Source organism: Metopolophium dirhodum, chromosome 1, assembly GCF_019925205.1.
Source record: "Metopolophium dirhodum isolate CAU chromosome 1, ASM1992520v1, whole genome shotgun sequence".
Taxonomy (NCBI): Eukaryota; Metazoa; Arthropoda; class Insecta; order Hemiptera; family Aphididae; genus Metopolophium; species Metopolophium dirhodum.
The window spans coordinates 114,052,122-114,076,379 of record NC_083560.1 but is presented as its reverse complement, the minus strand read 5'-3'; the positions used below and the strand labels follow the sequence as shown (position 1 = coordinate 114,076,379).

Below are 24,258 nucleotides of genomic sequence, written 5' to 3'. Positions count from 1 at the left end.
TCTGAGTTAGTCGCAACATTATTTGAACCAAAATTTGCTTTGGGTAGAACCAAAACTGAATGTATAATCACTAATGTGTTTGCCAAAGAAGCCGAATTCAGATTGAACGTAGCCTTACAAAATGCTATATATTTTAGCATAATGATTGATAATTTTAATCATAGAGACATAAAAATAGTTCCATTACTTGTAAGATATTTTAGTTAAAAAGGAGTTCAAATTAAATTATTAGAACTTAAAGCATTACCCGGAGAAACATCTGATATATTAAATGAATATGTTTTTAATTCTTTAAACAAACCAAATATTGTATCTAAGTATAACACTAACACGAATTTTGGAGGATCAAACAGACAAGGAAAAAATAATTTATTCAAAAAATTAAGCAATTCATGTTCTTCCTCCATTGTTGGTGTTGGATATGTGATACAAATTCTTAATAATTGCATTCAAAATTCGACTGACGTTTTACCTTTTGATATTGAAGTAATTGTTGTAAAATTTTTTAAATATTTTTACATTTATACTGAGTTAGTTAATTAAAGGACTTTTGTGATACTGTATAAGTTGAGTATAAAAAATGTTGTCTTTTTCAAAAACTAAATTTTTAAGCTTAATGCCTGCAGTTCAACGAATTTTCCAAATGTTTAAGCCATTAAAAGAATATTTTGGCTTAGTAGAATGCCCAACAATTTTAGAAGATTTCTTTGAAAATTTTTTTGGAGAAATTTGGTTTTGGTTTGTTCACAACAATTCATCTTTATTTACCCTATAAATATTACCTAGGTGTGTGCTACATATGATAGCAAGGACAACAAAGACATACAATGTGGTACTTCATTACAGACTCGTATGCAATATGTTATATCTGTATCTAGTTTGTAACGCTTGCATATAATACCTACCATACGATAATAATAATAATAATAATAATAATAGTGTTTTCCCAGGGTGGTTACCGTACACGTGGACACATCCCATGGAAGCCCTTGTTGGTAGCAAATATTCAAAGTTTGTAAAGCGTTGGAATTATTGGTTCAAGACTTGCAATCAAATATTTTGTCAACACGGAACTGTAAAATAAATTTAATATGCATACTGTTATAATATATTATAATGTATCATATATTATTTATTTAGATATATTGTATTAGAAAAAGAATATATCACTGATTTTTTCTGTTACAAACATCATTATTACTATCATTATAACTTGAATTGAATTGGTTTTCATATTATCTCATTATGATTCTTTCCATATTTGTCATCATAATCTTCATAGTTGGAAAAACTGTCAGGTTTAATATTTTTTTTTGTTTTTTGGTTATTATTTTTATTTTTTGTAATTATGTATTGATTTTTCTGAATTGCTGAAACATGAATTAATAATTTTTAATATTAAAGTATAGTATACTGATTTTCTCTGTTACAAACTCCATTATTATTTTGATAACTTGAATTATAACTGTTTTCATATTACATTATCTCATTATGATTATTTCCATATTTATCATCATAATCATCATAGTTTGAAGAACTGTCAGGTTTAATATTTTTTTTTGTTTTTTGGTTATTATTTTTATTTTTTGTAATTATGTATTGAATTTTCTGAATTGCTAAAACATAAATTAATAAATTTTAATATTAAAGAATATTATATTGTAATGATATTTAATATCATATAATATTTTGATATTAATATGACAAAATTAGCAATAGCTATAATACATTGTATAGGTATGTAAATTTTTTCAATTTAGCATGTTAAGCAGTACCTACCACACAAACAAGTATGATAGTTATGTATAAGACATAAGTACAATAAATAATAATAAATAATAATATTCTATCAGGCTTTACTGATTCAGATTTAGGATTTATAGTAAAGAAACTAATCTCTATCTAAATTATCTTAAATTAACTCTGTCTTATCTACAGCGGATAGAATGCTAATTTTGATAATGTTTAGTGATTGGGCTTGGCTCCTTTGGCAGGAATGTTGCATATTCTGTGCCTTTTCGTGTGTGGAACAATGTAAAGTTTAAAACCGTGTTGGAGTGTCTAGCAAGTTAGTCACCTCAAATGAAAATCGATGTATGTTCAATTAAGTCATCTAAAATTAGATAATAACACCAGCTATCAATGAAAATACTATGATAACACTTACAACGTCGTTGATAATTAATTCGTTTAATTTTTTTACTCCTTGGTTCTACTATACATAGAGGACACCACACGCTTGCTGTTTTACTGTATTAGAAGAAGAAGATTGTTAAAAACATCTTTTTTAAAACATTTCAATATCATATAAAAATCCAAAGTTTTCTGAATGATGAGATAATTGCTCAAATTGTTGATTAATTGATACAATTGCTTGATCTACCACTGCCAAAAAATAATCTTGATAACATTACTCAGTTCCATGTTTTCGCTCTGAAGACTCATACTAACTTAGTAGTTCATACCAAATAACAACACTTAAAATAAAATCATAAGAAAATTCATAATTTGCGAAAGACGAACATCCACTTTTAATTTTAGGATCCTTTGTTAATTTACTGACTTCTACTAAAGCATCGGGTACTCGGCATAATTTAAAACGAATAGGTTAAATCGATTTGACACGAGATTCCCTTCTGGTATCTGAAATTGGTTTTAAAGTAAAGTTTGAAACATATTTTAAAAGAATATCTTTCAGTAAAAGCACTGAAAATTGTATAAATTCTTTAAATTACGCAAAAAATGTCATAGCAGCCGGTACAGACGATGCCATGTCCCCGAGAAGTAAATTAAGGCTGTGCGCAGTGCATGGTACAAAAAAAGCTCTCGGGTTCTCTGAAATTATTCGGGATTGTACTCCCTGTTTTCAGCCGACCATATTTGCCCCATTATCGTATGCTTGGCCACGGCAATTTTTTAGGTCCAAGTGCATTAATTATAATTGTTTTTTATTTCCTCAGTTAAATTTAAACCAGATTTATTTGAAGTAAGAATAAAGCATATAAAATATTCATTTATTTCATATTGCAAATTTTTCGACATTTCTACAATACGTAAAAGACATGTTATGCCGGGTCCACACAAAGAAGACACAGAAAAAAAACACAAACCCTTCTTTTTGAAGTTTGAAAAAAATAAAATACAAACAAAACATGTGTCCATAGTGAGTTGAGTAAAAATTAAACAAGACATGAACAAAGTTCAAACATTTGTTTGTGTTTTGTTTTTATTTTCAACTATCCATACAGAAATATAAACTCGTCGTTTTATTTCGTTCATTCGTGGTCATTCAGTCTGTCTTTAGAGTTCTAGCTTTCTAAACTCTTCGTAATTATAAGTTTTTTTAATTTTTTTACTGTGAGTGAAAATGTGGAAATTGAAAAGAGATATTGAAGACGATGAAGATTTACATAAGTAATGTTATGTTATGTTATGTTGGGAGCTGGGTATATTTACCTACAGTTACTTAAGTAAAAAAATAAATAATAAGATTAAAAGACGTTTTTGGGTAAGACCAACTTTACAAAAAAGATATTTGTTTGGTGTCGATGAACTTCTAAAAAATTTACAAGATGATGATATTGTTTTGAATGGAGAATTGCGATCTAGCTTTAAAAACTTTTTGAGGATGTCAACTGAAGATTTCGAAAACTTAATATGTCTCATCCGTCCAGCAATTCACAAACAAAATACTAATTGGAGAACTGCTATTAGTGTGACTGAACATTTAGCTTTGACTTTAAGGTTCTCGGCGACGGGAGACTCTTACCTGAGCACTCATTTACTCAGTCAATATCTCTTGTAGTTCTGGAAGTTTTTGAAGCAATAGTCAATGCTCTTTCGGAGTATAATAAGGTAAGCACATACATAAATAAATTATTAAAATAAATATATTATAATTGTTTTTTTTTACAAATAAATATCTGTATTTGTTGTAATTGAAGTACTACGAAAAATATTTGATATGACAATGACAAAAAATAATAATAACTTTTAAATAACGTAGCTAAAACTAAAATATAAAAAAAAAATAGAAACTTTTTTTTCAGGTACCTGCACTTAATTTAAAAAAAATTAAATATTAAAAAATAAAAAATAATTTAACTGTTAAAAAAAAAATGAAAACTTTAACTTATTTTCTTATTATTCTGAGGGATTTTTCCATTGTAAATTATCAGACACATCTATGTTTGAAGTTGATTCTAAAACTTCTTGGACGCTTGGAGGGTTAGAATAGGAAACGTTCGATGCGGAAGCTAATGACTAATGAGGTATTACCGTGATAATTATTGTCATATAGAGGATATCAATTATTTCTCTGTGGTGGTTCATCGTATTTTCCCATCTCATTAAATTCTGCACCGTGCATTGTGCATAACGCGTACGAAAAACACGCAATTTGCGTGACACTAAATCACCAAACACATCAAATTCATCCAAATTTTTTCTCTTCACGTTCCATGCGACTTTTTTGAATATATTTCATCATTTCAAATACGTCTTGAGACTTATCTTCAATTTCTTTAGAGCTTTTGGATGGTTTTAGGTACTTATGTGATACTTTCGCCGACTTATTGGGGGGAGTGTCTGATACATTTTTAGCATAACTTAGCTAGCATTTGCATTGGCTCTTCATTGATTTCATCCACTTCCAATGGATTAGTAGCTCCATCATTTTCATTAGATTTTGAAATAGTTGTGCATACCTCAATACTTTGTTCATCCTCATCATCACTGGTTGCACAGTCATTTTGGTAAACCAACAATAAAATAATTTCAATATCTTCATTTTTAATATTATTTATTTAATCATTTTCATATAATATGAATTAGTGATGAGTCGAACCATGATTTTTTAAATCGAACCGAACTTCAACCTAACTTAAAATTATTTTTTCGAACCCGAACCGAATCTAGAACCATTTTAAGTCAAACTCGAACTCATACACAAAATGTTTTATCATGTACGCATTGCACCCACAAATTAAATCAACCATAATTATTACTATTACATTTTAATTTTTCGTATTATCTATTCAAAATTGTAATTTTTAAGTCTATGTAACTGTAGTTACAATAAATTTAGATGATTTATTATTCTAGATTCTGAGCGAAGCGATGAATGTATTGATTTACAATGATGTATGTTTTTTTTATTTATTTATTTTTTACAGTGACAGATGCTAGATAGTTTGGTTTGAATTTCGAACTGAACCAAACATCAAGGGTTCGGTTTGGTTTGAGATTCAATTAGTTCGACCCATCACTAATATGAATAAATTAAATATATTTTATACAAAATTTAAAATAAGGTTTCTCATAAATAGTTGACATTATTATCAATACACCATACAAATTGGAATTTTATTTTGTAGACATACAATTAAAAGGAATAAAATATAACGTATAATGAAAATTTGATATCATAATTTTAGATGCCTTCGAGCTCAGAAGAATGTAAAAAAAAGAGCTTTTGATTATAATAAAATTGGGAATTTTCCGCAATGCGGCGGATCTATCGACGGAAAACATGTCGATATTGAAGCACCAATACTAAGTGGAAGTGAATTTTATAATTATAAAGGCACATTTAGCATTGTACTATTTGCTATTGTAGATGCTAACTATAATTTTATTTACGTTAATGTTGGTTGTCAAGGTCGTATATCGGACGGAGGAGTATTTAAAAGTACTGGATTTCAAAATCTCATGGAAAATTCTACTTTGATCCTTCCAGATAAAAGAGCACTGCCAGGTCGGGACAAATTGAGCCTAAATGTTTCCGAAGCTGATGATGCTTTTCCTCTTTCACCCAATATAATTAAACCCTATAGTGTAGCGAATCTCAACAGATTCTTCACTTAGAATATTATAATTAATAGTAAGTGTTATAATATATATATTTTTTTTTGGATAGTCCGATAGTCGATAAAAACGTACTATTTATTTATAATACAATTGAAGGCTACTTACAGATAAGATAAGAATATAGAATGATGTTTGAATTTTTTCAATATAAAGCCCAGATAGCTGAGGTCCCCCCGAATGCAACCATAACACTTGCAGAGCTCTAAGTCCAAAACTCGAGTTATTACGACCGTCTAAAGGCGAGTACCTACGATTTGCACAAAAACAGATATTTTCCTAAGGCGAGGATATTGTGCACATTCATGACGCGGCTACGACGGTGGTGGCAGGTGGTCCGCGGAGAGCCGGTCGTTGATGGAGTAGAACGGGTGGTGTTCGCACTCGAACGTTTGAAATGAGTAACGCAAAGTTCGGGTAAACGAGGTCGTATTTATTTCACCCCGTACCGGGTACACATATGTATAGTATAGGTATACACCAGAAAAAAATATTAAAAGAAAAAAAAAGAAAACAACGGACGGCGGGTTATATAGTTCAGGTATCGATCTGATTGTAATCGTGGTGTGTGTTCACTGTTCACGACGTGTGTTATTTTGCTTGTAGTAGGTCTACGACGGCCGGTACTCGTTCTACGCGACTCGCCTTCCCGTCCCACCTTGTGCCTTTGTGGCGTGGTGGGGGAGTTGGCGTTGTCGCGCTGTAGCCCGTAGTGGCGGTTGACGAAAAGTGTAGACTGGTCGCTGCGGTACCTGTACTTTGTACTGGTGGCCGCTGCGTACCGCGTCATTCAATCGGGTAGAGTATTCCCACTTCGAACCGTCACCAAAACTACAATTCTTGTACCACTTTTCCAGTGCCGGTACGTGAGCCCGTCGTCCCCAGGTGCCGTGTTTTCGAACTTGCCGAGACGCTTTGAAACATCGGCATACTGGAACAGGCCCATCGGTACCGGGTCACGGCCGTCCACCCTCGCATAGATGCTGGGGTCGCATGCTGAGGGTGCCCAGGTCCTCTGAAAATGTTCCTCAACGGCCGGAACGGGGACCTCGCACGACTGCCCCTCACCCGACAGGATCAGCCGGACAGCACGTCGCCTGTTACGCCTATACAGCGACTGGATTCCCTTGGCGTCTGTCGGGTCGATCGCAGTCCTGTTGCCCGATGACCTGCCCTCCGGCCTGACGGGCAGTTTAACAATGACCGCGGCCTCGGCGGTCATCTCGTCGACGAGGGCGACGAACCGCGACCACACCTCCTCCGTGCACGGACCTCTGGAAAAGTCCGCGAAGCGTTCGCGGAACGCGTGCAGGGGTGTGGTGTCGTCGGGCTGCAGAATTTGATCGCCATCGTCGGGGACCTCGGCGGCCGCGTCGAGCTCGGGCACGGGGACGTCCAACAGGTCATCGTCCTCCGGGGCCAGCCCACTCGAGTCAGAGCCGCTATCCGAGGTCGGTGGAGGAGTACGCGGCCGCCACAGCTCCGGGCTCGCAATCACAACGTTGTAGCCCTCGTTCCTGGGCGATTCGCGACGTGGCGGAGGTAGAGACGGCAGCGGGAGTGACAGTCTGTCACCGACCCCGCGCGGCTTCACCGGTGTCGCACGCCTCGTGCTGGCGGGCAGGAGCGTGGGAAGCGGTGACAGGGGTGCGCCGCCTGTGTCCGGCGGTCTGTCACCAGCCGGTGCCCTTGGCGCACCTCCTGACGATACTGAACCGCCTGTGTCCGGCGGTATGTTACCAGCCGGTATCCTTGGTTCAGTACTGGTTGTGGGTGGCAGTGGGGACGTACCGCCTGTTGCCGGCGGTCTGGTACCAGCCGGTGTCCTTGGCACGTCCACTGCCTCCGGAACACGAGCGTCTCCTCCACGCGCCGGACGGGGGTTTCGGTCCGAGCGCAACCGTTGACGCGTCGCCGGGACCGGGAGCGGCACGGCGGCCGCGGCCAGTGCGTCGATACGGCGGTGGTTGCGCAGATGGTTGGTCAGTCCCTGCTTACTGGGGAAAGACTCGGGGCAACCGGCCACCGTGCACGCGAAGCGGTCCGCTGTGTCCGCAGCGTCCTCAATCGGGACCTGGCATTTGTGCGCCCCGGGCCGGACGCCGAGAACGATCCCGCACCCGACGCAGCGCACCGACGTATCCTCCGCCTCTGCGTGTAACTCACGGAGGTGACGGGTGATGGATTGCTTCGCGCTCGTCCATACCTTGGCGCGAAATTTGGCCGAGCAGTCGGCGTGCGGGCACTCGACGGTAGTGGGCAGAGGGAGCCAGAACACTAGCGTGTGGCCCTCTAACGTGGGCTGCCAGCGGCTCACGATGGGGCCATCCGCGGTGCTACCACGGTCGGACACTGAGTCGCTATCCGACTCGTCACGGTCTGGTGGCGGCACCGGGTCGGCCCGAAGCGATGGACCGGCCACCTGGCTACTGCCAGTGTGGTCGGCCATACGAGAAAAGACTCAAGGAGTTGGGATGTCCACTGAAGGCCGGGCTGACCAAAAGGCGGTGGCAGCCGGACGGCAGGGATGATCCACGGACCGAGAAACGGCTGGGCCAAGAGGCGGGCACCAGCCAGACCTGACTGATCCAAGAGACGGCGGCAGTAGGTCGAAAAAATCACAAACGGAGAACGGCTGGGCCAAGAGGTGGTCACCAGCCGGACCCGCTGATCCAAGAGACGGCGGCAGCAGGTCTAAGAAATCACGAACGAAAAAACGGCTGGGCCAAAAAGTGGTCACCAGCCGGACCTGCTGATCCTGGTGGTCTCTGCCGGTCAGTGTGGTTGTGTTTAAAAGATCATGGCATTGTGGTAGATATTATCGTGGATTGCACCACGTTGGCGGGCGGAGTATGGCCTGGCCTCCAGGAGGTATCCCAGGCGAGGGACTCCGCTTTTAAGGTGTGCCACCACCAGCAACACTGGTCGTGGCGTCTAATCCGCGCTTCACCCCCGGGTAGATTATAGACTCTGTCCGGGGGCTGACTCAGCACGAGGCACGGCACTTGACGCCAAAGCCTAATGCGGAGAAGACGTCACAAACCACACCGCAACCACCAAGGTTTAACACAAAACAACAGAGACCAAATTAGAACAGAGAGGGTCGATCGAATCACGTCCGAATCAGGTAAGACAAAGTATATGTTAGGCGGGAACTGTTCTTCACGGGGTCGCTTTCGCGTTAAGCTGATAAGAACAGATTTTATTTAATAATGTTTATGGTGAAACAGTAAAATGGGGGACTACAGAGAAAAAAAAAAAAAAAAAAAAAAAAAAAAAAACCACAAAAATTAGAGAACAAAAGGGGGGACACATATAAAGGGAACAACAGTATTTAGAGCAATAAATATAAGTATATAAAAAAAAGTATAAAAATAGTGGTAAAAAACATGGTATATAAAAATCAGCTAAGAACGACAAAAACAATAATACACAATAATACAAAAATACAAATGTCACGAGGGCAACTCCCTGACCTGTCGGACCCCGGACAAGTGTTCAATATAAATGTCTCTGGAAGCTGCAATGGCGTCGCTGACGCACAACTTCCGGAACAGGGTACCATACGAACGACTACATAATTTCTTCAGGAAGGCGTCATTGGCCGGGTCCCAAGAGCCAAGGGCACCCACAATAAAAGGAACTACCACCGCCTCGCACCCATGTCGCGCCGCGAGCCAAGCCCTAAGCTCCTCGTATTTTGCTCGTTTTTCCGCCACCGCCACTTCAAATGCAGCGAGGCGGTTATCAAAGGGGACTGTTACATCCACGATATAGATGTTTGGGCCCTTCTTCAGAACTAAATCCGGTCTCAAACCCTGGTCACCCAGGGCTTGGTTCTCGGAGAGGACCTCAAACCTCGCGGACGCCGCCTTCTTGATTCGGGCGACAACGCTATTGTGCCTCGCCATGTACAGGCCGGTGTAACGCATACAGTGATCGACGACGTGGGCTAGGCTTTCATTTGTATACCCACACCGTCGACACCTGCAGTCACCGACCCTCCATGACGAAGAGCCATTTAGCGGTACGAGGTTCAGCCTAGCGCGATGGACAAAACGCCAATCGGCGAACCTCGTGAAGTCGCCCTCCTTCAAAAAGTGCGATGAGGCCGCGTGGGCGGCGGCACACTCGACGGCCCTGCCTTGATCTGGTTTGGCGATCAAGGCGTCACTTCGGCCGAGCCGCAAAGTGTCCCGAACAGTCCTCATGACCGCCCGCCTCTGCTTCCTCCCCATCACTGCTCCCCCGTGTGTGATCGCCGGGGCCCCATCCAACGACCATTTGACCCCCAGACGCTTAGAGGCGTTACGCGCTCTCGACCACACACTGCTGACCCCCCGTGCCCCGAGACTCCCGGAACACCCCCTCGTCCTCACCCGACAGGTAGGAGGCAACTTCATGGATGGTCGGCACCTTGCAAATACGCCGCCTTGTCACCTCCTCCACGTGCTCCGCAGCATCTTCGGCCACCCTCAGGTCTGGGGAGGACACCAGCTTGAAGGCACTGTCCACGGCGGCGATGTCGGCGTCCTCCGCCAAGAGCCTGATCCCGCAACACCCACGCCTGGTCGATCCGTAAATGTATTCTCCTGAAGCTTCCTGCGGCAGGTACAGGGTGGCCTTGATCTCCGGGCGGAGCACCTTGTCCACCCTCGCCCAGTCACCTTTAGGAAACGTTCCCATCCTCTGGAGGTGGACTGTAGACGGATAGAAAAACGTTTTAAGGGCGTCAAAGCGCTGCCATGGGGCCAGCTTGCTGCGGGATATTTTGAGGCCGATTTCCGTTATCTCGGCGAGTGTGGAGAGGGGCGGCACGATGTTGAACCCAACCTGCGCACCGAGAAAAGTGGCCGCCTCGCCCTCGACCAGCGGGCGAAGCGGGGAGTCAAGTAGCCGGAATTGGGTGTTCCGAACACCGACGGGCCGCTTACCGGACAGGTGCAGGGAGGCACATTTGCTGGCATTAAGTTTGAGGCCGATCATATCGAGTCCGACGCGTGCGGCGTCGATGGCCGACTGGAGGTCTCCCGGGCTGTCGGCGATCAAACACAGGTCGTCCGCGAACGCCAGTACCCGATGATCGGCCGACGCGCCTTGCAGGCGTGCCACCACCGGGTCTATGGCCATGATGAAGAATAGGCCACTAAGCAGGCACCCCTGCTTAATGCCCGAGCGCACCGGGATGTCGCCCGTCATCCCACCAGCCACACTGACTGAGGACGTGGCCCTGGAGTAGATGTCCCGCACTGCCAGAAGGAGATCTTCTCCGGCTCCACTGGCCTGGATCGCTGCCTCGAGCGCGGGGTGTGGTATCGCCCCGAACGCATTCGACACGTCCAGCCAGGCCACGCACTTGTCCGCCGCGTGTGTCCTGGCCTTCTCGAGTACACGATTGAGGGTGTGGACGTGCTCAAATGCGCCATCCGCCGGGAGAAACCCCTTCTGGCACGGACTCAGGACGTTGTTGGCCACCAGCCACTCCGTCAGCCGTCCGGCGACACATCCCACGTAGAGCTTGTACAACGTGCGGCTCAGCGAAATCGGCCGCCAGTTGGCTAAATCCTCCTTCGCCCCCTTCTTGTAGATCAGGAGTGTGACGGCTTTCTTCCACGCTGGGGGCACTCGTTTGAACCTGAGGCATGTGTTGAGGATCCCCGTGAGGACCGTGCACCCTGGGTCCAACCGCTTCCAGTACCGGTACGTGAGCCCGTCGTCCCCAGGTGCCGTGTTTTCGAACTTGCCGAGACGCTTTGAAACATCGGCATACTGGAACGGGCCCATCGGTACCGGGTCACGGCCGTCCACCCTCGCATAAATGCTGGGGTCGCATGCTGAGGGTGCCCAGGTCCTCTGAAAATGTTCCTCAACGGCCGGAACGGGGACCTCGCACGACTGCCCCTCACCCGACAGGATCAGCCGGACAGCACGTCGCCTGTTACGCCTATACAGCGACTGGATTCCCTTGGCGTCTGTCGGGTCGATCGCAGTCCTGTTGCCCGATGACCTGCCCTCCGGCCTGACGGGCAGTTTAACAATGACCGCGGCCTCGGCGGTCATCTCGTCGACGAGGGCGACGAACCGCGACCACACCTCCTCCGTGCACGGACCTCTGGAAAAGTCCGCGAAGCGTTCGCGGAACGCGTGCAGGGGTGTGGTGTCGTCGGGCTGCTAGGCCAAGAAGCGATAATTAGAAGCGATATATTATATTGGACGATTGGAATACGATATCAAAAATCGGATTTCTTACGATTGTTAAAAAAGTTCTCGTCTACAATTTTTGTAATAGGTAGTTTTGCTGTAAACCGCTTCAATAAGCCGTTTTACTTGAATTACGAAACCGTGTTTTTATGCCATATTTTGTTCAATAGTGCGGCCACTTCGTATCCGAATTGTATACAAATAAAAACTATACTTTTGTTCTTCAAGTAATACGGCTTATTGAATCGGTTTACAGTAAAAATACCTTTTATAAACATTGTAGAGGAGAACTTTTTTAACATTCGTATTTTTGATATCGTATTCCAATAGTCTAATATATCGCATGGTAAATTAACAAGTTATCTTCTTACTTTTGATCAATTAATTATTTAACTAATTAATTAAAATATCATAACGTGCATCTTACGATTGTTAGAAAAAATTCTTCTCTACAATTTTGGAAACTGAAAATGTCCGGAAACAGTTAAAACAAATCAATATTTTTTTAAAATTTATTGTGTATAGAAAACGCTAGTATAAACAACCAGTGAAAATTGCACGAATCTATAATAAAGGTCATTTGTTTTAGAGTTACACCAAAAACCAAAATCGATTTTGTTAAACCGATTTTGCGTAAAAACTCCGGGTTTTCCTTCATTTTTTTTTGTTTTTCTCCGTGCTCGTGAATTTTTAACTGATAAATAAATTATATTTAAAAAAATTGTTTCTATGTATTTTTAATATTTTTCAACTGCTATTAGATCGATATATCGTGTATAGAAAATGCTAATATAAACATTCAGTGAAATTTTAAAGTATGTACAGTCGTCAGTCACACGTTTTTTAATTACAACAAAATAAGAAAATCGTTACATGAGAAATAGAGTGTATATCAAATGTTGTACAAATATGAGTTTCAAACGATCATAAAAATTTAATTTGACTTTTTGTAAATATTTTTTTTGATAAAGGTAGATAAACTTATGGATAATCTTGTATTACATTTTCAAATCTTAGATTTAAAAAGAAAAACTTTTAGAATTTCTCAACTCAAAATAATTTGTTAATTTTCGTGATTTTTCAGTATTTTGTCAATGTTTGAACTTTAAATGATTATAAATAAATACTGTGTCTAAATATTTTTAATATTTTTCAAATATCATTGTAACAATATAGTAGGAGCCTTGTATTAAATTTCAAGCATTTCTACCCAACAAATACAGTTTTATTGACATTCATATAGAAAAAAAGACTAATAAAATTAGAAACAGAAAATATTCCTAAACAGTTCAAAACAAATCAAAATTTTTCGAAAATTTTTTCGTGTATAGAAAATGCAAATATAAACTACCGTTGAAAATTTTATGTATATACGTTAATTTGTTTTAGAGTTACACCAAAAACCAAAATCAATTTTTTCAAAAACAGATTTTGAGTAAAAATTCCCGCTTTTCCTTCATTTTTTTTGTTTTTCACGATTTTGAAAATTACTGGGAAATTTTTACTTTTGACCCACCAAAGTATCAACTAGATTCACTTTCCTATCAGAAAAGGATACTGTTGAAGAAAATCTAAGCATTTTTACTGTGACAAAGCCAGGCACGTAGTCAGAAAATATTCACTAGGTGGGCCAATGTTAGATGGGCCCCCTATCTAAATATATTACCTTGTACCTTGTAAGGGTGGGCCCTCTACCTTTTTATATTATAAAAAGGTAGTTATCAGAATATCATTACTATAAATATATAAGTATATAACCTAAAAATACCATAGTTTATCATTATGCCAATAATAAGTGTACACTAATAAGTGTAATAAAAAAAAAAAATTGATAAAATACATAAATAAAAATCAAATACAAATAATACTTTTAATAATTATAATAATTAATAATAATAAAATTCAAATAGGTATTCAATATATAGACATAATCTTTAAATTAAATACAATTAATATAATTTATGTTCTAATATAACAGTATTTTTCTATTTTTATGTTTAATAGAGAATCTATTAACAAAATCATCTAGGTCCAAACTTTTGGCAATTTTTTTTTCTATACAAATACTTGACAAACTGACGAGTCGGTCATTTGACATACAATTTCGCATATAATTTTTTAATCTTCTTAGACATGAAAAAGTCCTTTCACATGCTGCGCTGGATACTGGAATAGTGATTGATAGAATGGTTAATTTATAAGTTTCATTAAATACTATTTTATATTTTTCAAGGAGATCGACCAGATTCATTAAGCTTTTAATTTTTATATTATTTTGGATTTCATATTTCTTAATAGTTGTAGGTAGTATTTTAATTTCTGACTGGAACATTTTTAAATCTATATTGTAGTGAAGGGCCAAAGGTTTTAATTGTTCATAATTTAAAAAATTTTCATTTTGTGGATGCAAATAAGATATGGAAGATAGTATATTTGTATTATTTGTAAATCGTTTGTCAAGTTCATTAATTATGTAATCTAATGTTGGTAAAAATAAATTAAGTTTCAAATCAGACTTTGAAATGAATTTCTGTTTTTCTAAAGAACTTTCTTCTGTAAGAATAAACTGCCGAAACTTTTCTGGGATTTTTTTTGTTCTATTGTTCTTATTTGAATCTTGAGTAGGTATTGTTATATTGTTTTCTTTACTAATATTAGTAGCTTCAATATAAAGTTTATTGAAAGTGACATTAATTTCCGAGTCATCATCTCTCATACTTTGAAAAACAGTTTTTATTGATGAAATTAAAGTTAAACTTTCAGCCATTTCTGCATTTACATTCTGTAAATAGTCACTTGTATTTTTAAATAGTCCTAATATATAACAGAACATAACCAAATTAAAGATGAAGTTGAAATCCATCAAATGAAGTAATCCTTTTGACTCAGCTGCTCTATCACTCTTTTCATTAATTAAATTGTTTAATAAAACCAGAAGAGGGCTCAATACTTTCTTTAATGAAACACAAGCAAATACCTGTGCCGTCCATCGGGTCAAGCATACTCTTTTTAGCTCAATAATAGATTTGTATTTCATATCTTTTTGAATTTTAACAAATTTTGCATGTACAGAAGAACCGGATACAAATATATATAAATTCTCCACTATACCAAAAAAACATTTTTACATTTGTTACATTTTTACAAACATCGGATATAATGACATTAAGTCTATGGTTATAACAGTGCACATAAATGGCTTGAGGTACTTCTTCACGAAACAATGCTTGAACCCCATTCAACCGTCCACTCATTACACTGGCCCCATCATAAGTTTGTGAAACACATTTCATAATATCAATATTACTATTGGCAATAATTTCTTTAATATATACAAGAAGAGATTTAGCACATAATGACTCAGCTGCTCGGTAGCCCATAAAACGCTCATAAATTACACCATTCAAGAAGTATCTTATAACTACTGATATCTGCTCTATTTTGCTTATGTCTTTTGTTTCATCTACTATAATAGAAAAATATTGAGACTTTTGTAGCTCATCACTTATTATGGCTTGGATCATATCATTAAAAATTGACAACATTTCATTTTGAATCTGTGGACTGGTGTACTTGGCGTTATTTGGTAATGATCTTCTTTTTGATTTAAATTCATCATTAAAATTTTCCATAAGGTTCAAAAGTTCTACAAAATTTCCACGATTGAGGCTGCTTTCTCCTTCATTATCACCTCTTTGAGCTATGCCTTGTACTGCTGTATACAACAAAACCCTTCCTATTGATTTAATGAAGTTACGGTTTTCTTTTACTAGTTTCAGATGTCCATCATTTATTAGAGAGGCCACAGAAACATTACCTGCTTTTTTCATATCTAAATAAGATGTCCACATTGCATGGGAAGTTTTATGATCATTACTCATATGGTGTTTTTTTAAACCACTATTACTACCCAATGCATTTTTTCCAGTTATTGTAACCTTCATTCACAAAAATGGATTTTTCTCTATTATTCTTTAAAAAAAATCGACACGGAAAACAGAAAATAGAGTCGTTGATGATACTATACTCAATCCAATTATATATTTTATACCAACTCAGAGAAAAATGTCTCATCCGATTACCATACTTTGTTTTGGGAAAACATACCAATTTAGGTTGATTTGGTCCATTTTCCAATGTCTGAGAAAGATCTCCTGGTCCAGATATTACTTTATCAATCGAGTTATAAGTAGGATTAGGAGCTGATATTACTTCATTAGTTGTAGAATTACTTTCAATCTCACATTTTTCTGATTCGTCACTACTGTCAAAATCGTCACTGCTCGTATTGATAAAACCTGCATTTGAAAAAGAATTGACAGTTGAATACTCTTATAATTAAATAAATATTAAAATTGGGAATATTATAGTGAAATAATATTTAGAATATATATATATATTTTTTAACCTAACCATAAGTTATGGTCGAACAAAATTATATTTTATTTCTTTATAGTTTTTTTAAGAAAACGTGTAATGTTGTAATCATACAGTGGTTATATCACATTGCAAAAAAAAGAAAAAAACAATTTAAACCGATACAATATTTTTAATTAATTTTTTTAAATTTTTTAACTGTTATTTTTGAAAATATCTTTTATCCATTGGAAACTCTAATTCTTTTAAATCCAACTCTTTATCTGATCAATGATCATATTCAAATATTAAAAAAAAAAATTGTTAAATTTATAGAATAATAATAATAATTATTATTATTATTATTATGTTGGTTATTTTTAATCATTAAACAAAAACCTACTTTTCTAAAAATTAATTAATTACCCATAAAATGTTTAATATATTTATTTGAAATGATATTCTATTTAATATATTTAAATATAAATATTTAATTATAGTACCTACTACCTATTACCCTATTTTAGGTCTTCTCTAAGTAACTATAAAATATTTAGTTTTTTTTAAATCATACTAGTTCTTATATACCTAGTGGTTTTTTGATATTGTATTTTTATATGAGGAGTTGTTATTTAAAAATAATTATCTTTATAAACTTAAAAGTTAAAACTAAACGATAACATATTATTAAGTTAAATGGAATTAATAAAAAAATGTACAAAATACCATTAGAATCAAAAGAAAGATCCATTTTCATTTCCGTTTCAGACGTTTCAGAATCAGTTTCACGTTCAATGTACTCAATTGCATTATTCTCGGCATTATTGGTTTCCAAATTAGTATCTTCATTTGTATTAACTATATTCCAGGAAAAAACAAAAACATAACAAAAGCTATAACTGCTCGTGTCTACAACCAACCCTACATGCTATATATAGGTAAATTGTATATTAAATATACCTATTTAATATAAAATTTAAAATAAAATTATAGAACATTGTATAAAACGTGTAAAACAAATCTTATTTATTTCAGTTATTACTTACCAATATTAGCATCAGTATGTGCTGCAGGCAAATCTACTGAGACCACCAAGCTATTTGGTTTTGATTTTACAAACCGTGTAAGAGACCCGGCTAATTTTTTGGTTTGCTCTTCTTTTTTTAGTTTAATTTTACGTTTGGCACATCCGCTTAGAGGTGCCATTTTAAAATATTAAGGTAAATACCTGGGCGTGCGTACGGCGTGCCGCGTGCGCTGAATGTGAGTGTTCGACTGTTCGACAGACGAGTTGACGACCATAATAATAATATAATTCTCCATGAATCAACATAATGACGATACCCTTACTCAAAAGTATTTTAAAAATAGACATAAAAGTATACAACAGTTACTGTCTAGATAAGATAAGAATAACATGACATGCTAGTATACTATAATAGTATGGTACCAGGCACCAGCGTTGGGCTTTAAATAGTAATTATTTCCTAATCAATTGTTGACGATATTATGACTTATAAAAATAAATTATAACCGATTCTTAGTAGCAACAGAATTTAAATGTAATACAATATACATATTTTATTCCAGAAATGGACATGGATTGAATTTAGTTACGTAACTTATTTTAGATTCTAATTAAAACCCGATATATTTGGTTTTATTTGTGTAATATTTAGACAATATTAAAAATTTAAAAATTTGAAATTTCATTAAAATTAAAAGCCCCCGTTTAATAATGGGCCCCTCTGAATACTTTGGGTGGGCCGGCCTACGGCCGGACACATAATAGGGTGGGCCAGGCACACCCTGGCCCCCCCTTAGCTACGTGCCTGGACAAAGCTGATGACAGACACAAAAATAAAAAAACACACATCATTGTAAAATCAATACATTCATCGTTCCACTCAGAATCTAAAATAAAATGCCTACCGGAAAGTTGAATTAAATTGTTATGAGTGTTAGAAGCTTACATTTTTACAACATTAGAATAAAGATATTGACTCGAATTTTCATGGAACGTTATTCTTATTTTGTTGTAGTTAAAAAACGAATAACCGCACATTCTTGAAATTTCCACCAAATGTTTATTTTCTTTACTTGATAAAATTTTCAAAATATTTTGACGCGTGTCTTGAGGTGTTTGTGGAAATTTTTCATTTTCAAATTTTTTATTTTTTTTATATAATTATCAATTAAATTTTATTTGTTAAGTCAAAAAGCTTGAAAATTTAATACAAGGCTCCTCACAAATTGTTACAATATATCTTTTTAAAAATATTAAAAATTCATAGTCCAAAATTTTTTTTATAAGCATTTAAAGTTTAAATGTTGACAAAATAAAAATTTGTTTTTTCTGTAACCAAAAAACCAAAAAAAAAAAATATAAACACTATAAACAATTTTTTAATAGCAATTTTATGTTCATTTGTGGACAAAATTAGATATTTTAACCAAAATAAAAGATTTTAGTTAATTTGTTGTAACTTAAAAATATTGTTCTAGAGTACTTGAAACTTTTGAAGTATATTATTATATATTATACAGACAATGACACTTTCAAATGCAATTTTTTTGATAAAAATGAATTTTGCCTACTGTAGTACGAATGTCTAATACTAAAAAAAAACGAATTTGACATCCAGCTTTCAGAAATAATTTATCAGAACTTTTTAATGTTAGTTTACGAATAAAAGATCGATTGTAACAAATTATTGTAATTTATAGTAGTAGGCTTTTTCACAAACCAATTATTTTTTTTTATTGTGTAGGTTATGTTATAGAATTTTTTTATATTAATGATATATTTCATTGAAACTATAAACAAAAATGTCAACAATTATTGAACAGTAATTGCTATTTTACCAAATAAAATATTTTGTCACCATCCAGTGGCGTAGCTATCATCGGGCAAAGCAGGGCAGTGCCCTGGGGCCCCTAGAGCTTAGGGGCCCTTAGAGCTCTTGGTAAGTTTTAAAAATACATCCGTAAAATAATCGAAATAAAATTGAAAAAAAGGTTGGATATTTTTAATATGATAATTGAATATTAGAAATTTAATATGAACATTGTATACCTATAAATACACACAATATGCAATGATCGGTGTTCGACTACGGAGTAATCGTTATCTTATCGCACAACGGCCACCAAGGTTTGTAATTAATATTAAAGACGATTGGGACGTACATAGGAATTTCCACAAATAGTCTGTTGTCAATTTTATTGTACCTATTACTTATAATATATTATTATTGTCGAGTGAAATATTATTATATAATTATGTTTACGTAGCATAATATTCACTATTCAGTCATAAGCGTACCGTTATCGTGTTCGTAGCGCAGTGCGTACACTAAAATTGTATTAATTCGATAGCTTTTAACGTTGTTATAAAGAAGTGTATTATGGATACAAAAAATAAAACCAGTGGTGCATTTAAGCGAAAACAGAGAAAACAAAGAGAAGAAATGAAACAAAAGTTGCCGAAAATGGATAAATTTTTAACTAAAACTAAATGTGATATAAGTACTGTTAGTACTGAAACGGAAAATGTTGACTCATCAGTATCGAATGAAAAATTGACAACACCCACGATAAAAGAACCTTTGGTCTCCGAATTATTTAAAATGTCCAATGACTTAGGTAATTTTATACACAAAAAATTAAATGATACTGAAAAACGACTTATTTTTGATATGGGACCATTAAAACCTTCAGGACCATTTCCAAAAGACCCTCATCAGGGCAACAGGAGTTTTTCTGAATCATATTATATTTTTCAAACTAAATATGGACCAGTTAACCGTTTTTGGCTATGTTATTCCCCATTGCTAGATGCAACCTATTGTCAACCGTGTTGGTTGTTTTCTTTGCAAAGAAGTACTTGGTGTACGGGTCTTCGAGACTGGAAGCACTTATCAGAAAGAATTAAGGAACATGGTTTTTCGAAAAACCATATTGAGGCATGTGCTGTATACGAAATGTGGCAAAAAAATATAAATATTGACAAAGATCTTGAAAATCAAATTCGTAAAGAAGCATCATTTTGGAGAATGGTTCTTCAAAGGTTATTTGATATTATAATTACTCTTGCAACTAATTCTTTGGCATTAAGAGGACATCGGGAGGATTTAAGTCTAGAAGGATATCACGGCAATTTTTTATCAGTTGTACAACTTGTCTCCAGATATGATCAAGTCCTAAATCAAGTTTTGGAAATGCCAAAAGGTAATGAAATGTTTTTAAATATTAATCATTTTAATTAACTGTAGTTATTTTTATTTATAGGATCAACGAGATATCTCAGTCCAACCGTTCAAAATGAAATGATTATATAGGTAATACACTTGAAGGCCATTTGTTGGAAAACATTCGAGCATCACCATTTTTCGCTATTATTATGGATACCACGCAAGATATAGCAAAAGTAGATCAGCTGAGCATTGTTGTAAGGTACGCAGCAATATCCAGGTCTGAAAATGGGCAGCCAGTTGATATAAAAGTAAAAGAAGTGTTTCTTGGTTTTTATGCTGTCACTAAGCATAGTGCTGTAGATTTAGTTAAACAGGTGATTACATTATTTTCCCATAAAAATCTTGATTTAAAAAAGTGTGTAGGCCAAGGTTATGATGGGGCAAGTGTAATGAGTGGTAGGTATAATAGCGTACAAAATCACATTAAGGATATTCAACCAAACGCTGAGTATGTACATTGTGCCAGTCATAATTTAAATTTAGTAATAAACGATGCTGTTCGCGGTTGTATGGAAATACAGCATTTTTTCGTTACTTTACAAGAGCTGTATAACTTTTTGGGAAACAGTATTAAGCGCTGGGATCTGTTATCAAAATTTACAAGCGAATCTGAAGTCACTTTGAAAAAATTAAATCCGACAAGATGGTCTAGTAGGATAAATACAATAACTGCAGTTAAACTCCGGTTTTTTGATATTATTAAATGTCTATCTGAAATAGCTCTTAACTCAAAAAATGTTGACGAACGCAATGAAGCAGATAATATTAAAAAAAAATTGTTTAAATTTGAATTTGTGTTGCTTTGTGAATTCATGTACCATGTTTTAAACAACATAAATTATGCATCCAAAATTTTACAAAAAGTTGATATTGATTTGGATCAAGCAAGTAACGTTTTAGAAGAGACTAAAGACAAATTGAAAATGTACAGAAATGACTTTGAATCATTTTACAATAAGGCCACAGAAACTGCAAAAAAATATGATATTGATCTTTATTTTCAAGTAAAACGGCAAAGTAAAATTAAAAAACACTTTGACGAATTAGCTTCTGATCACCGATTTGGTAACAGAAAAGAGATATTTAAAATAACCATTTTTAATAATATATTGGACATAATTATCACTCAATTAAATACACGTTTTATTGGTATGAGTAAAGTCAACAAAATATTTGATTTTTTAACTCCAAAAGTATTACGTAGTATTGACGAAAGAACTCTGTTGCAAAAATGTGATCAGTTTCAAAGCAAGTATTCAGATGTAATAGGACCAAATTTTTCGCTCCAGTTTCTCAATGTTTACCATCTAACTTTTCCTGAATTAACTAAGACGTGTAATGTTTACCAGTTATGCAAGGATATAATAACCAAATTCGGAGTGATGGAATGTGATATAACAGAAGTGTTTATGGCAATTTTACTATTTTATACCATTCCTGTAACTTCAGCAGGAGCTGAAAGATCCTTCAGCAAACTAAAAATAATTAAAAATTATCTTAGAAATAGTACCGGACAAGATCGACTCAAATATTTATCATTGATTGCAGTTGAAAACAAAGCAGCTTCAAAATTGGATTTAAGTGAAGTGATAGATCAATTTGCTAATATTAAAGCTCGTAAAAGATTATAAATTTGATTTGATAGCCTTTATTTTATTTTATTTGATTAGATAGAATTAATAAATTAATAATGATAAAATGTTAATATTTAAAATTTGTTTTAGTAATTAAATGGATTTCCTTTTTATTTTGAGTATCAATTTATTATGTGTTTATTTAATAAACACATAATAATAAACTTTATTATTTTCATTAATGGTATTATAGAGGTATTTATATTTTAAACAACAATGTAACGTATAATGTGGTCTTTCCTATATACAGAATTAAGGGGCCTAATTTATTCCCATCTTGTTACGCCACTGTCACCATCACATTATCTGTTTATAAGTATACAGTAGAAACTCGATTAATCGTCACTGTCGGGACCAGGACTATGAGGGTTAACCAAATAGACGATTAACAGAAAATCAGCTATAAGCCCATAAACTTACATATTTTACAACGTGTGTACATATATTTTCATTCAAAAATAATACAAACAACTACCGTACAAAATAATCTGTCGAAAAATAAATTACAAAATACCGTTTGTTATTTAATTTAAATAGGTATTTGTTATTCAAAAAATATTATTCATCGAAACTTGAAACAATCCACTGTTACTTAAATCATAGTTTTCAATAGGTGCTCAATGAAATTTTCCAAAGATTTATTAATTTGAACTTAGGTTAGGTATATTATGCTGTTTATAGTAATATCAACTACCTATTTAAATCATTATTAATAGATACGTATATAGGAGAAGAATCAACTATCGTACGAAAAGTGCTTCAGGTTAAAACGTAAAAGACGCAACATGGTTACTAAAAAATGTATTTACTCATTACGAATTATTATTGTATGTGTATTTTAAAAAAGTAATTACTAATTAGGTTACAAATGTATATCAAGCCATCTGGTTAAATTTGTTGTAATTTATGTATTGATACACATATTTAAGTAATCAGGAGCTTTCATTAAAAAGTAAGTCTAGCGAAGATCGAGTGCGCGGCGTAATGGTACGTACTACGTGCATTAGAAATACACGGGTGACAATTTACGCAATTGTCAATGTCAATATTGTACAGTACTCCCTCGTTAACACGAACACGACGGGACCACAAAATAACCTGTTCGTGTTAAAAAAATTTGTGTAAACCGATAGGTTTAACACGAATTTGTTCGTGTTATCAGAGAAGGTTAAATCTAATACGTTATTTTACACTCAAATACATTTTTTTTATTAAGTAATCTTCAAAATAAAAATTTACATTTCTTTGGTACATACTACATATAAACAAATATTTGAAATATTTTTAATTAATTAATTACTACGCTACATTACATATATAAAGAAATATTTTTAATACATTTTTTCAAAAAAAAATTAATTTAAAACTCACGTCGGTTTAAAAAAAGTCAGTGATAGGTTTCTGGGTGAATGTAACTTCATAGTTTTCTAAGCACTGTTTTCTGATGCTGTTCAACTGGTCATCGAATTTGCAATCTAACTCTGCACTGGTTTGGGAAAATTTTACGAGGGTATCAAAGGCTGCCAACACATCAGCCCGAGAGGGTTTATCTACTGGAGGTTCAGTAGGTTCAATTTCTTGATCTGAGATTTCGGGGTTTTTATCTTCTCCATCTTCTCCAGCATTTTCATCGCAGATATCGAGATCATTATCCATTTGTATAAAACTTGAAAAAGTTTGAGCATTTTCATCAGAAGTTACAGCTAACAATTTATTCCAATCGTCCTCAATTACATCCTCAATGTGTATTTCGGGGGTTAAGTTGGCGTCGTTTTCAATGTTCCAGGCTTTCTTAAAACAATTAGATACATATGTACAGATTGACATTTTTCTGTTCGTGTTAATCAACAAAACGACAATATGGTACCTAAAATTTGTTCGAGTTTCGTGTTAACCGAAATAATTCGTATAAACCGAGGAAATAAAAAAAACCCCTATCTTATAGT

At 35.7% G+C, this 24,258-nt stretch overlaps 3 protein-coding genes across 3 annotated transcripts; 2 read left to right on the top strand and 1 right to left on the bottom strand.

Moving 5' to 3' along the window:
• Positions 1–3,367: 3,367 nt before the first annotated feature.
• On the top strand, positions 3,368–5,865 carry LOC132951765 (uncharacterized). Its single transcript, XM_061023705.1, has 3 exons — positions 3,368–3,414; positions 3,514–3,801; positions 5,436–5,865. The coding sequence occupies exons 1-3, from the start codon at positions 3,368–3,370 to the stop codon at positions 5,863–5,865; spliced, it is 765 nt and encodes a 254-aa protein (XP_060879688.1).
• A 3,455-nt stretch (positions 5,866–9,320) lies between these two features.
• LOC132951758 (uncharacterized) lies at positions 9,321–10,103 on the bottom strand. The gene has a single exon (XM_061023695.1). It carries the CDS (start codon positions 10,101–10,103, stop codon positions 9,321–9,323), a length of 783 nt encoding a protein of 260 aa, XP_060879678.1.
• Positions 10,104–19,829: 9,726 nt separating this feature from the next.
• Positions 19,830–22,309, top strand: LOC132951750 (zinc finger MYM-type protein 1-like). The gene is made up of 3 exons (XM_061023680.1): positions 19,830–20,652; positions 20,763–21,566; positions 21,726–22,309. The coding sequence occupies exons 1-3, from the start codon at positions 19,830–19,832 to the stop codon at positions 22,307–22,309; spliced, it is 2,211 nt and encodes a 736-aa protein (XP_060879663.1).
• Positions 22,310–24,258: the final 1,949 nt, after the last annotated feature.

What these genes read in the sequence shown, in the direction of transcription:
- LOC132951765 (XM_061023705.1), top strand. Translation starts at nt 3,368, where the DNA reads ATGTGGAAATTGAAAAGAGATATTGAAGACGATGAAGATTTACATAA. An exon ending in GACGATGAAGATTTACATAA is followed by an intron (nt 3,415 to 3,513) that starts GTAATGTTATGT and finishes TTTTTGGGTAAG; the next exon opens with ACCAACTTTACAAAAAAGAT. An exon ending in TTACTCAGTCAATATCTCTT is followed by an intron (nt 3,802 to 5,435) that starts GTAGTTCTGGAA and finishes TCATAATTTTAG; the next exon opens with ATGCCTTCGAGCTCAGAAGA.
- LOC132951758 (XM_061023695.1), bottom strand. Translation starts at nt 10,103, where the DNA reads ATGGGGAGGAAGCAGAGGCGGGCGGTCATGAGGACTGTTCGGGACACT.
- LOC132951750 (XM_061023680.1), top strand. Translation starts at nt 19,830, where the DNA reads ATGGATACAAAAAATAAAACCAGTGGTGCATTTAAGCGAAAACAGAGA. An exon ending in AGTTTTGGAAATGCCAAAAG is followed by an intron (nt 20,653 to 20,762) that starts GTAATGAAATGT and finishes ATGATTATATAG; the next exon opens with GTAATACACTTGAAGGCCAT. An exon ending in TATTGATTTGGATCAAGCAA is followed by an intron (nt 21,567 to 21,725) that starts GTAACGTTTTAG and finishes TTGACGAATTAG; the next exon opens with CTTCTGATCACCGATTTGGT.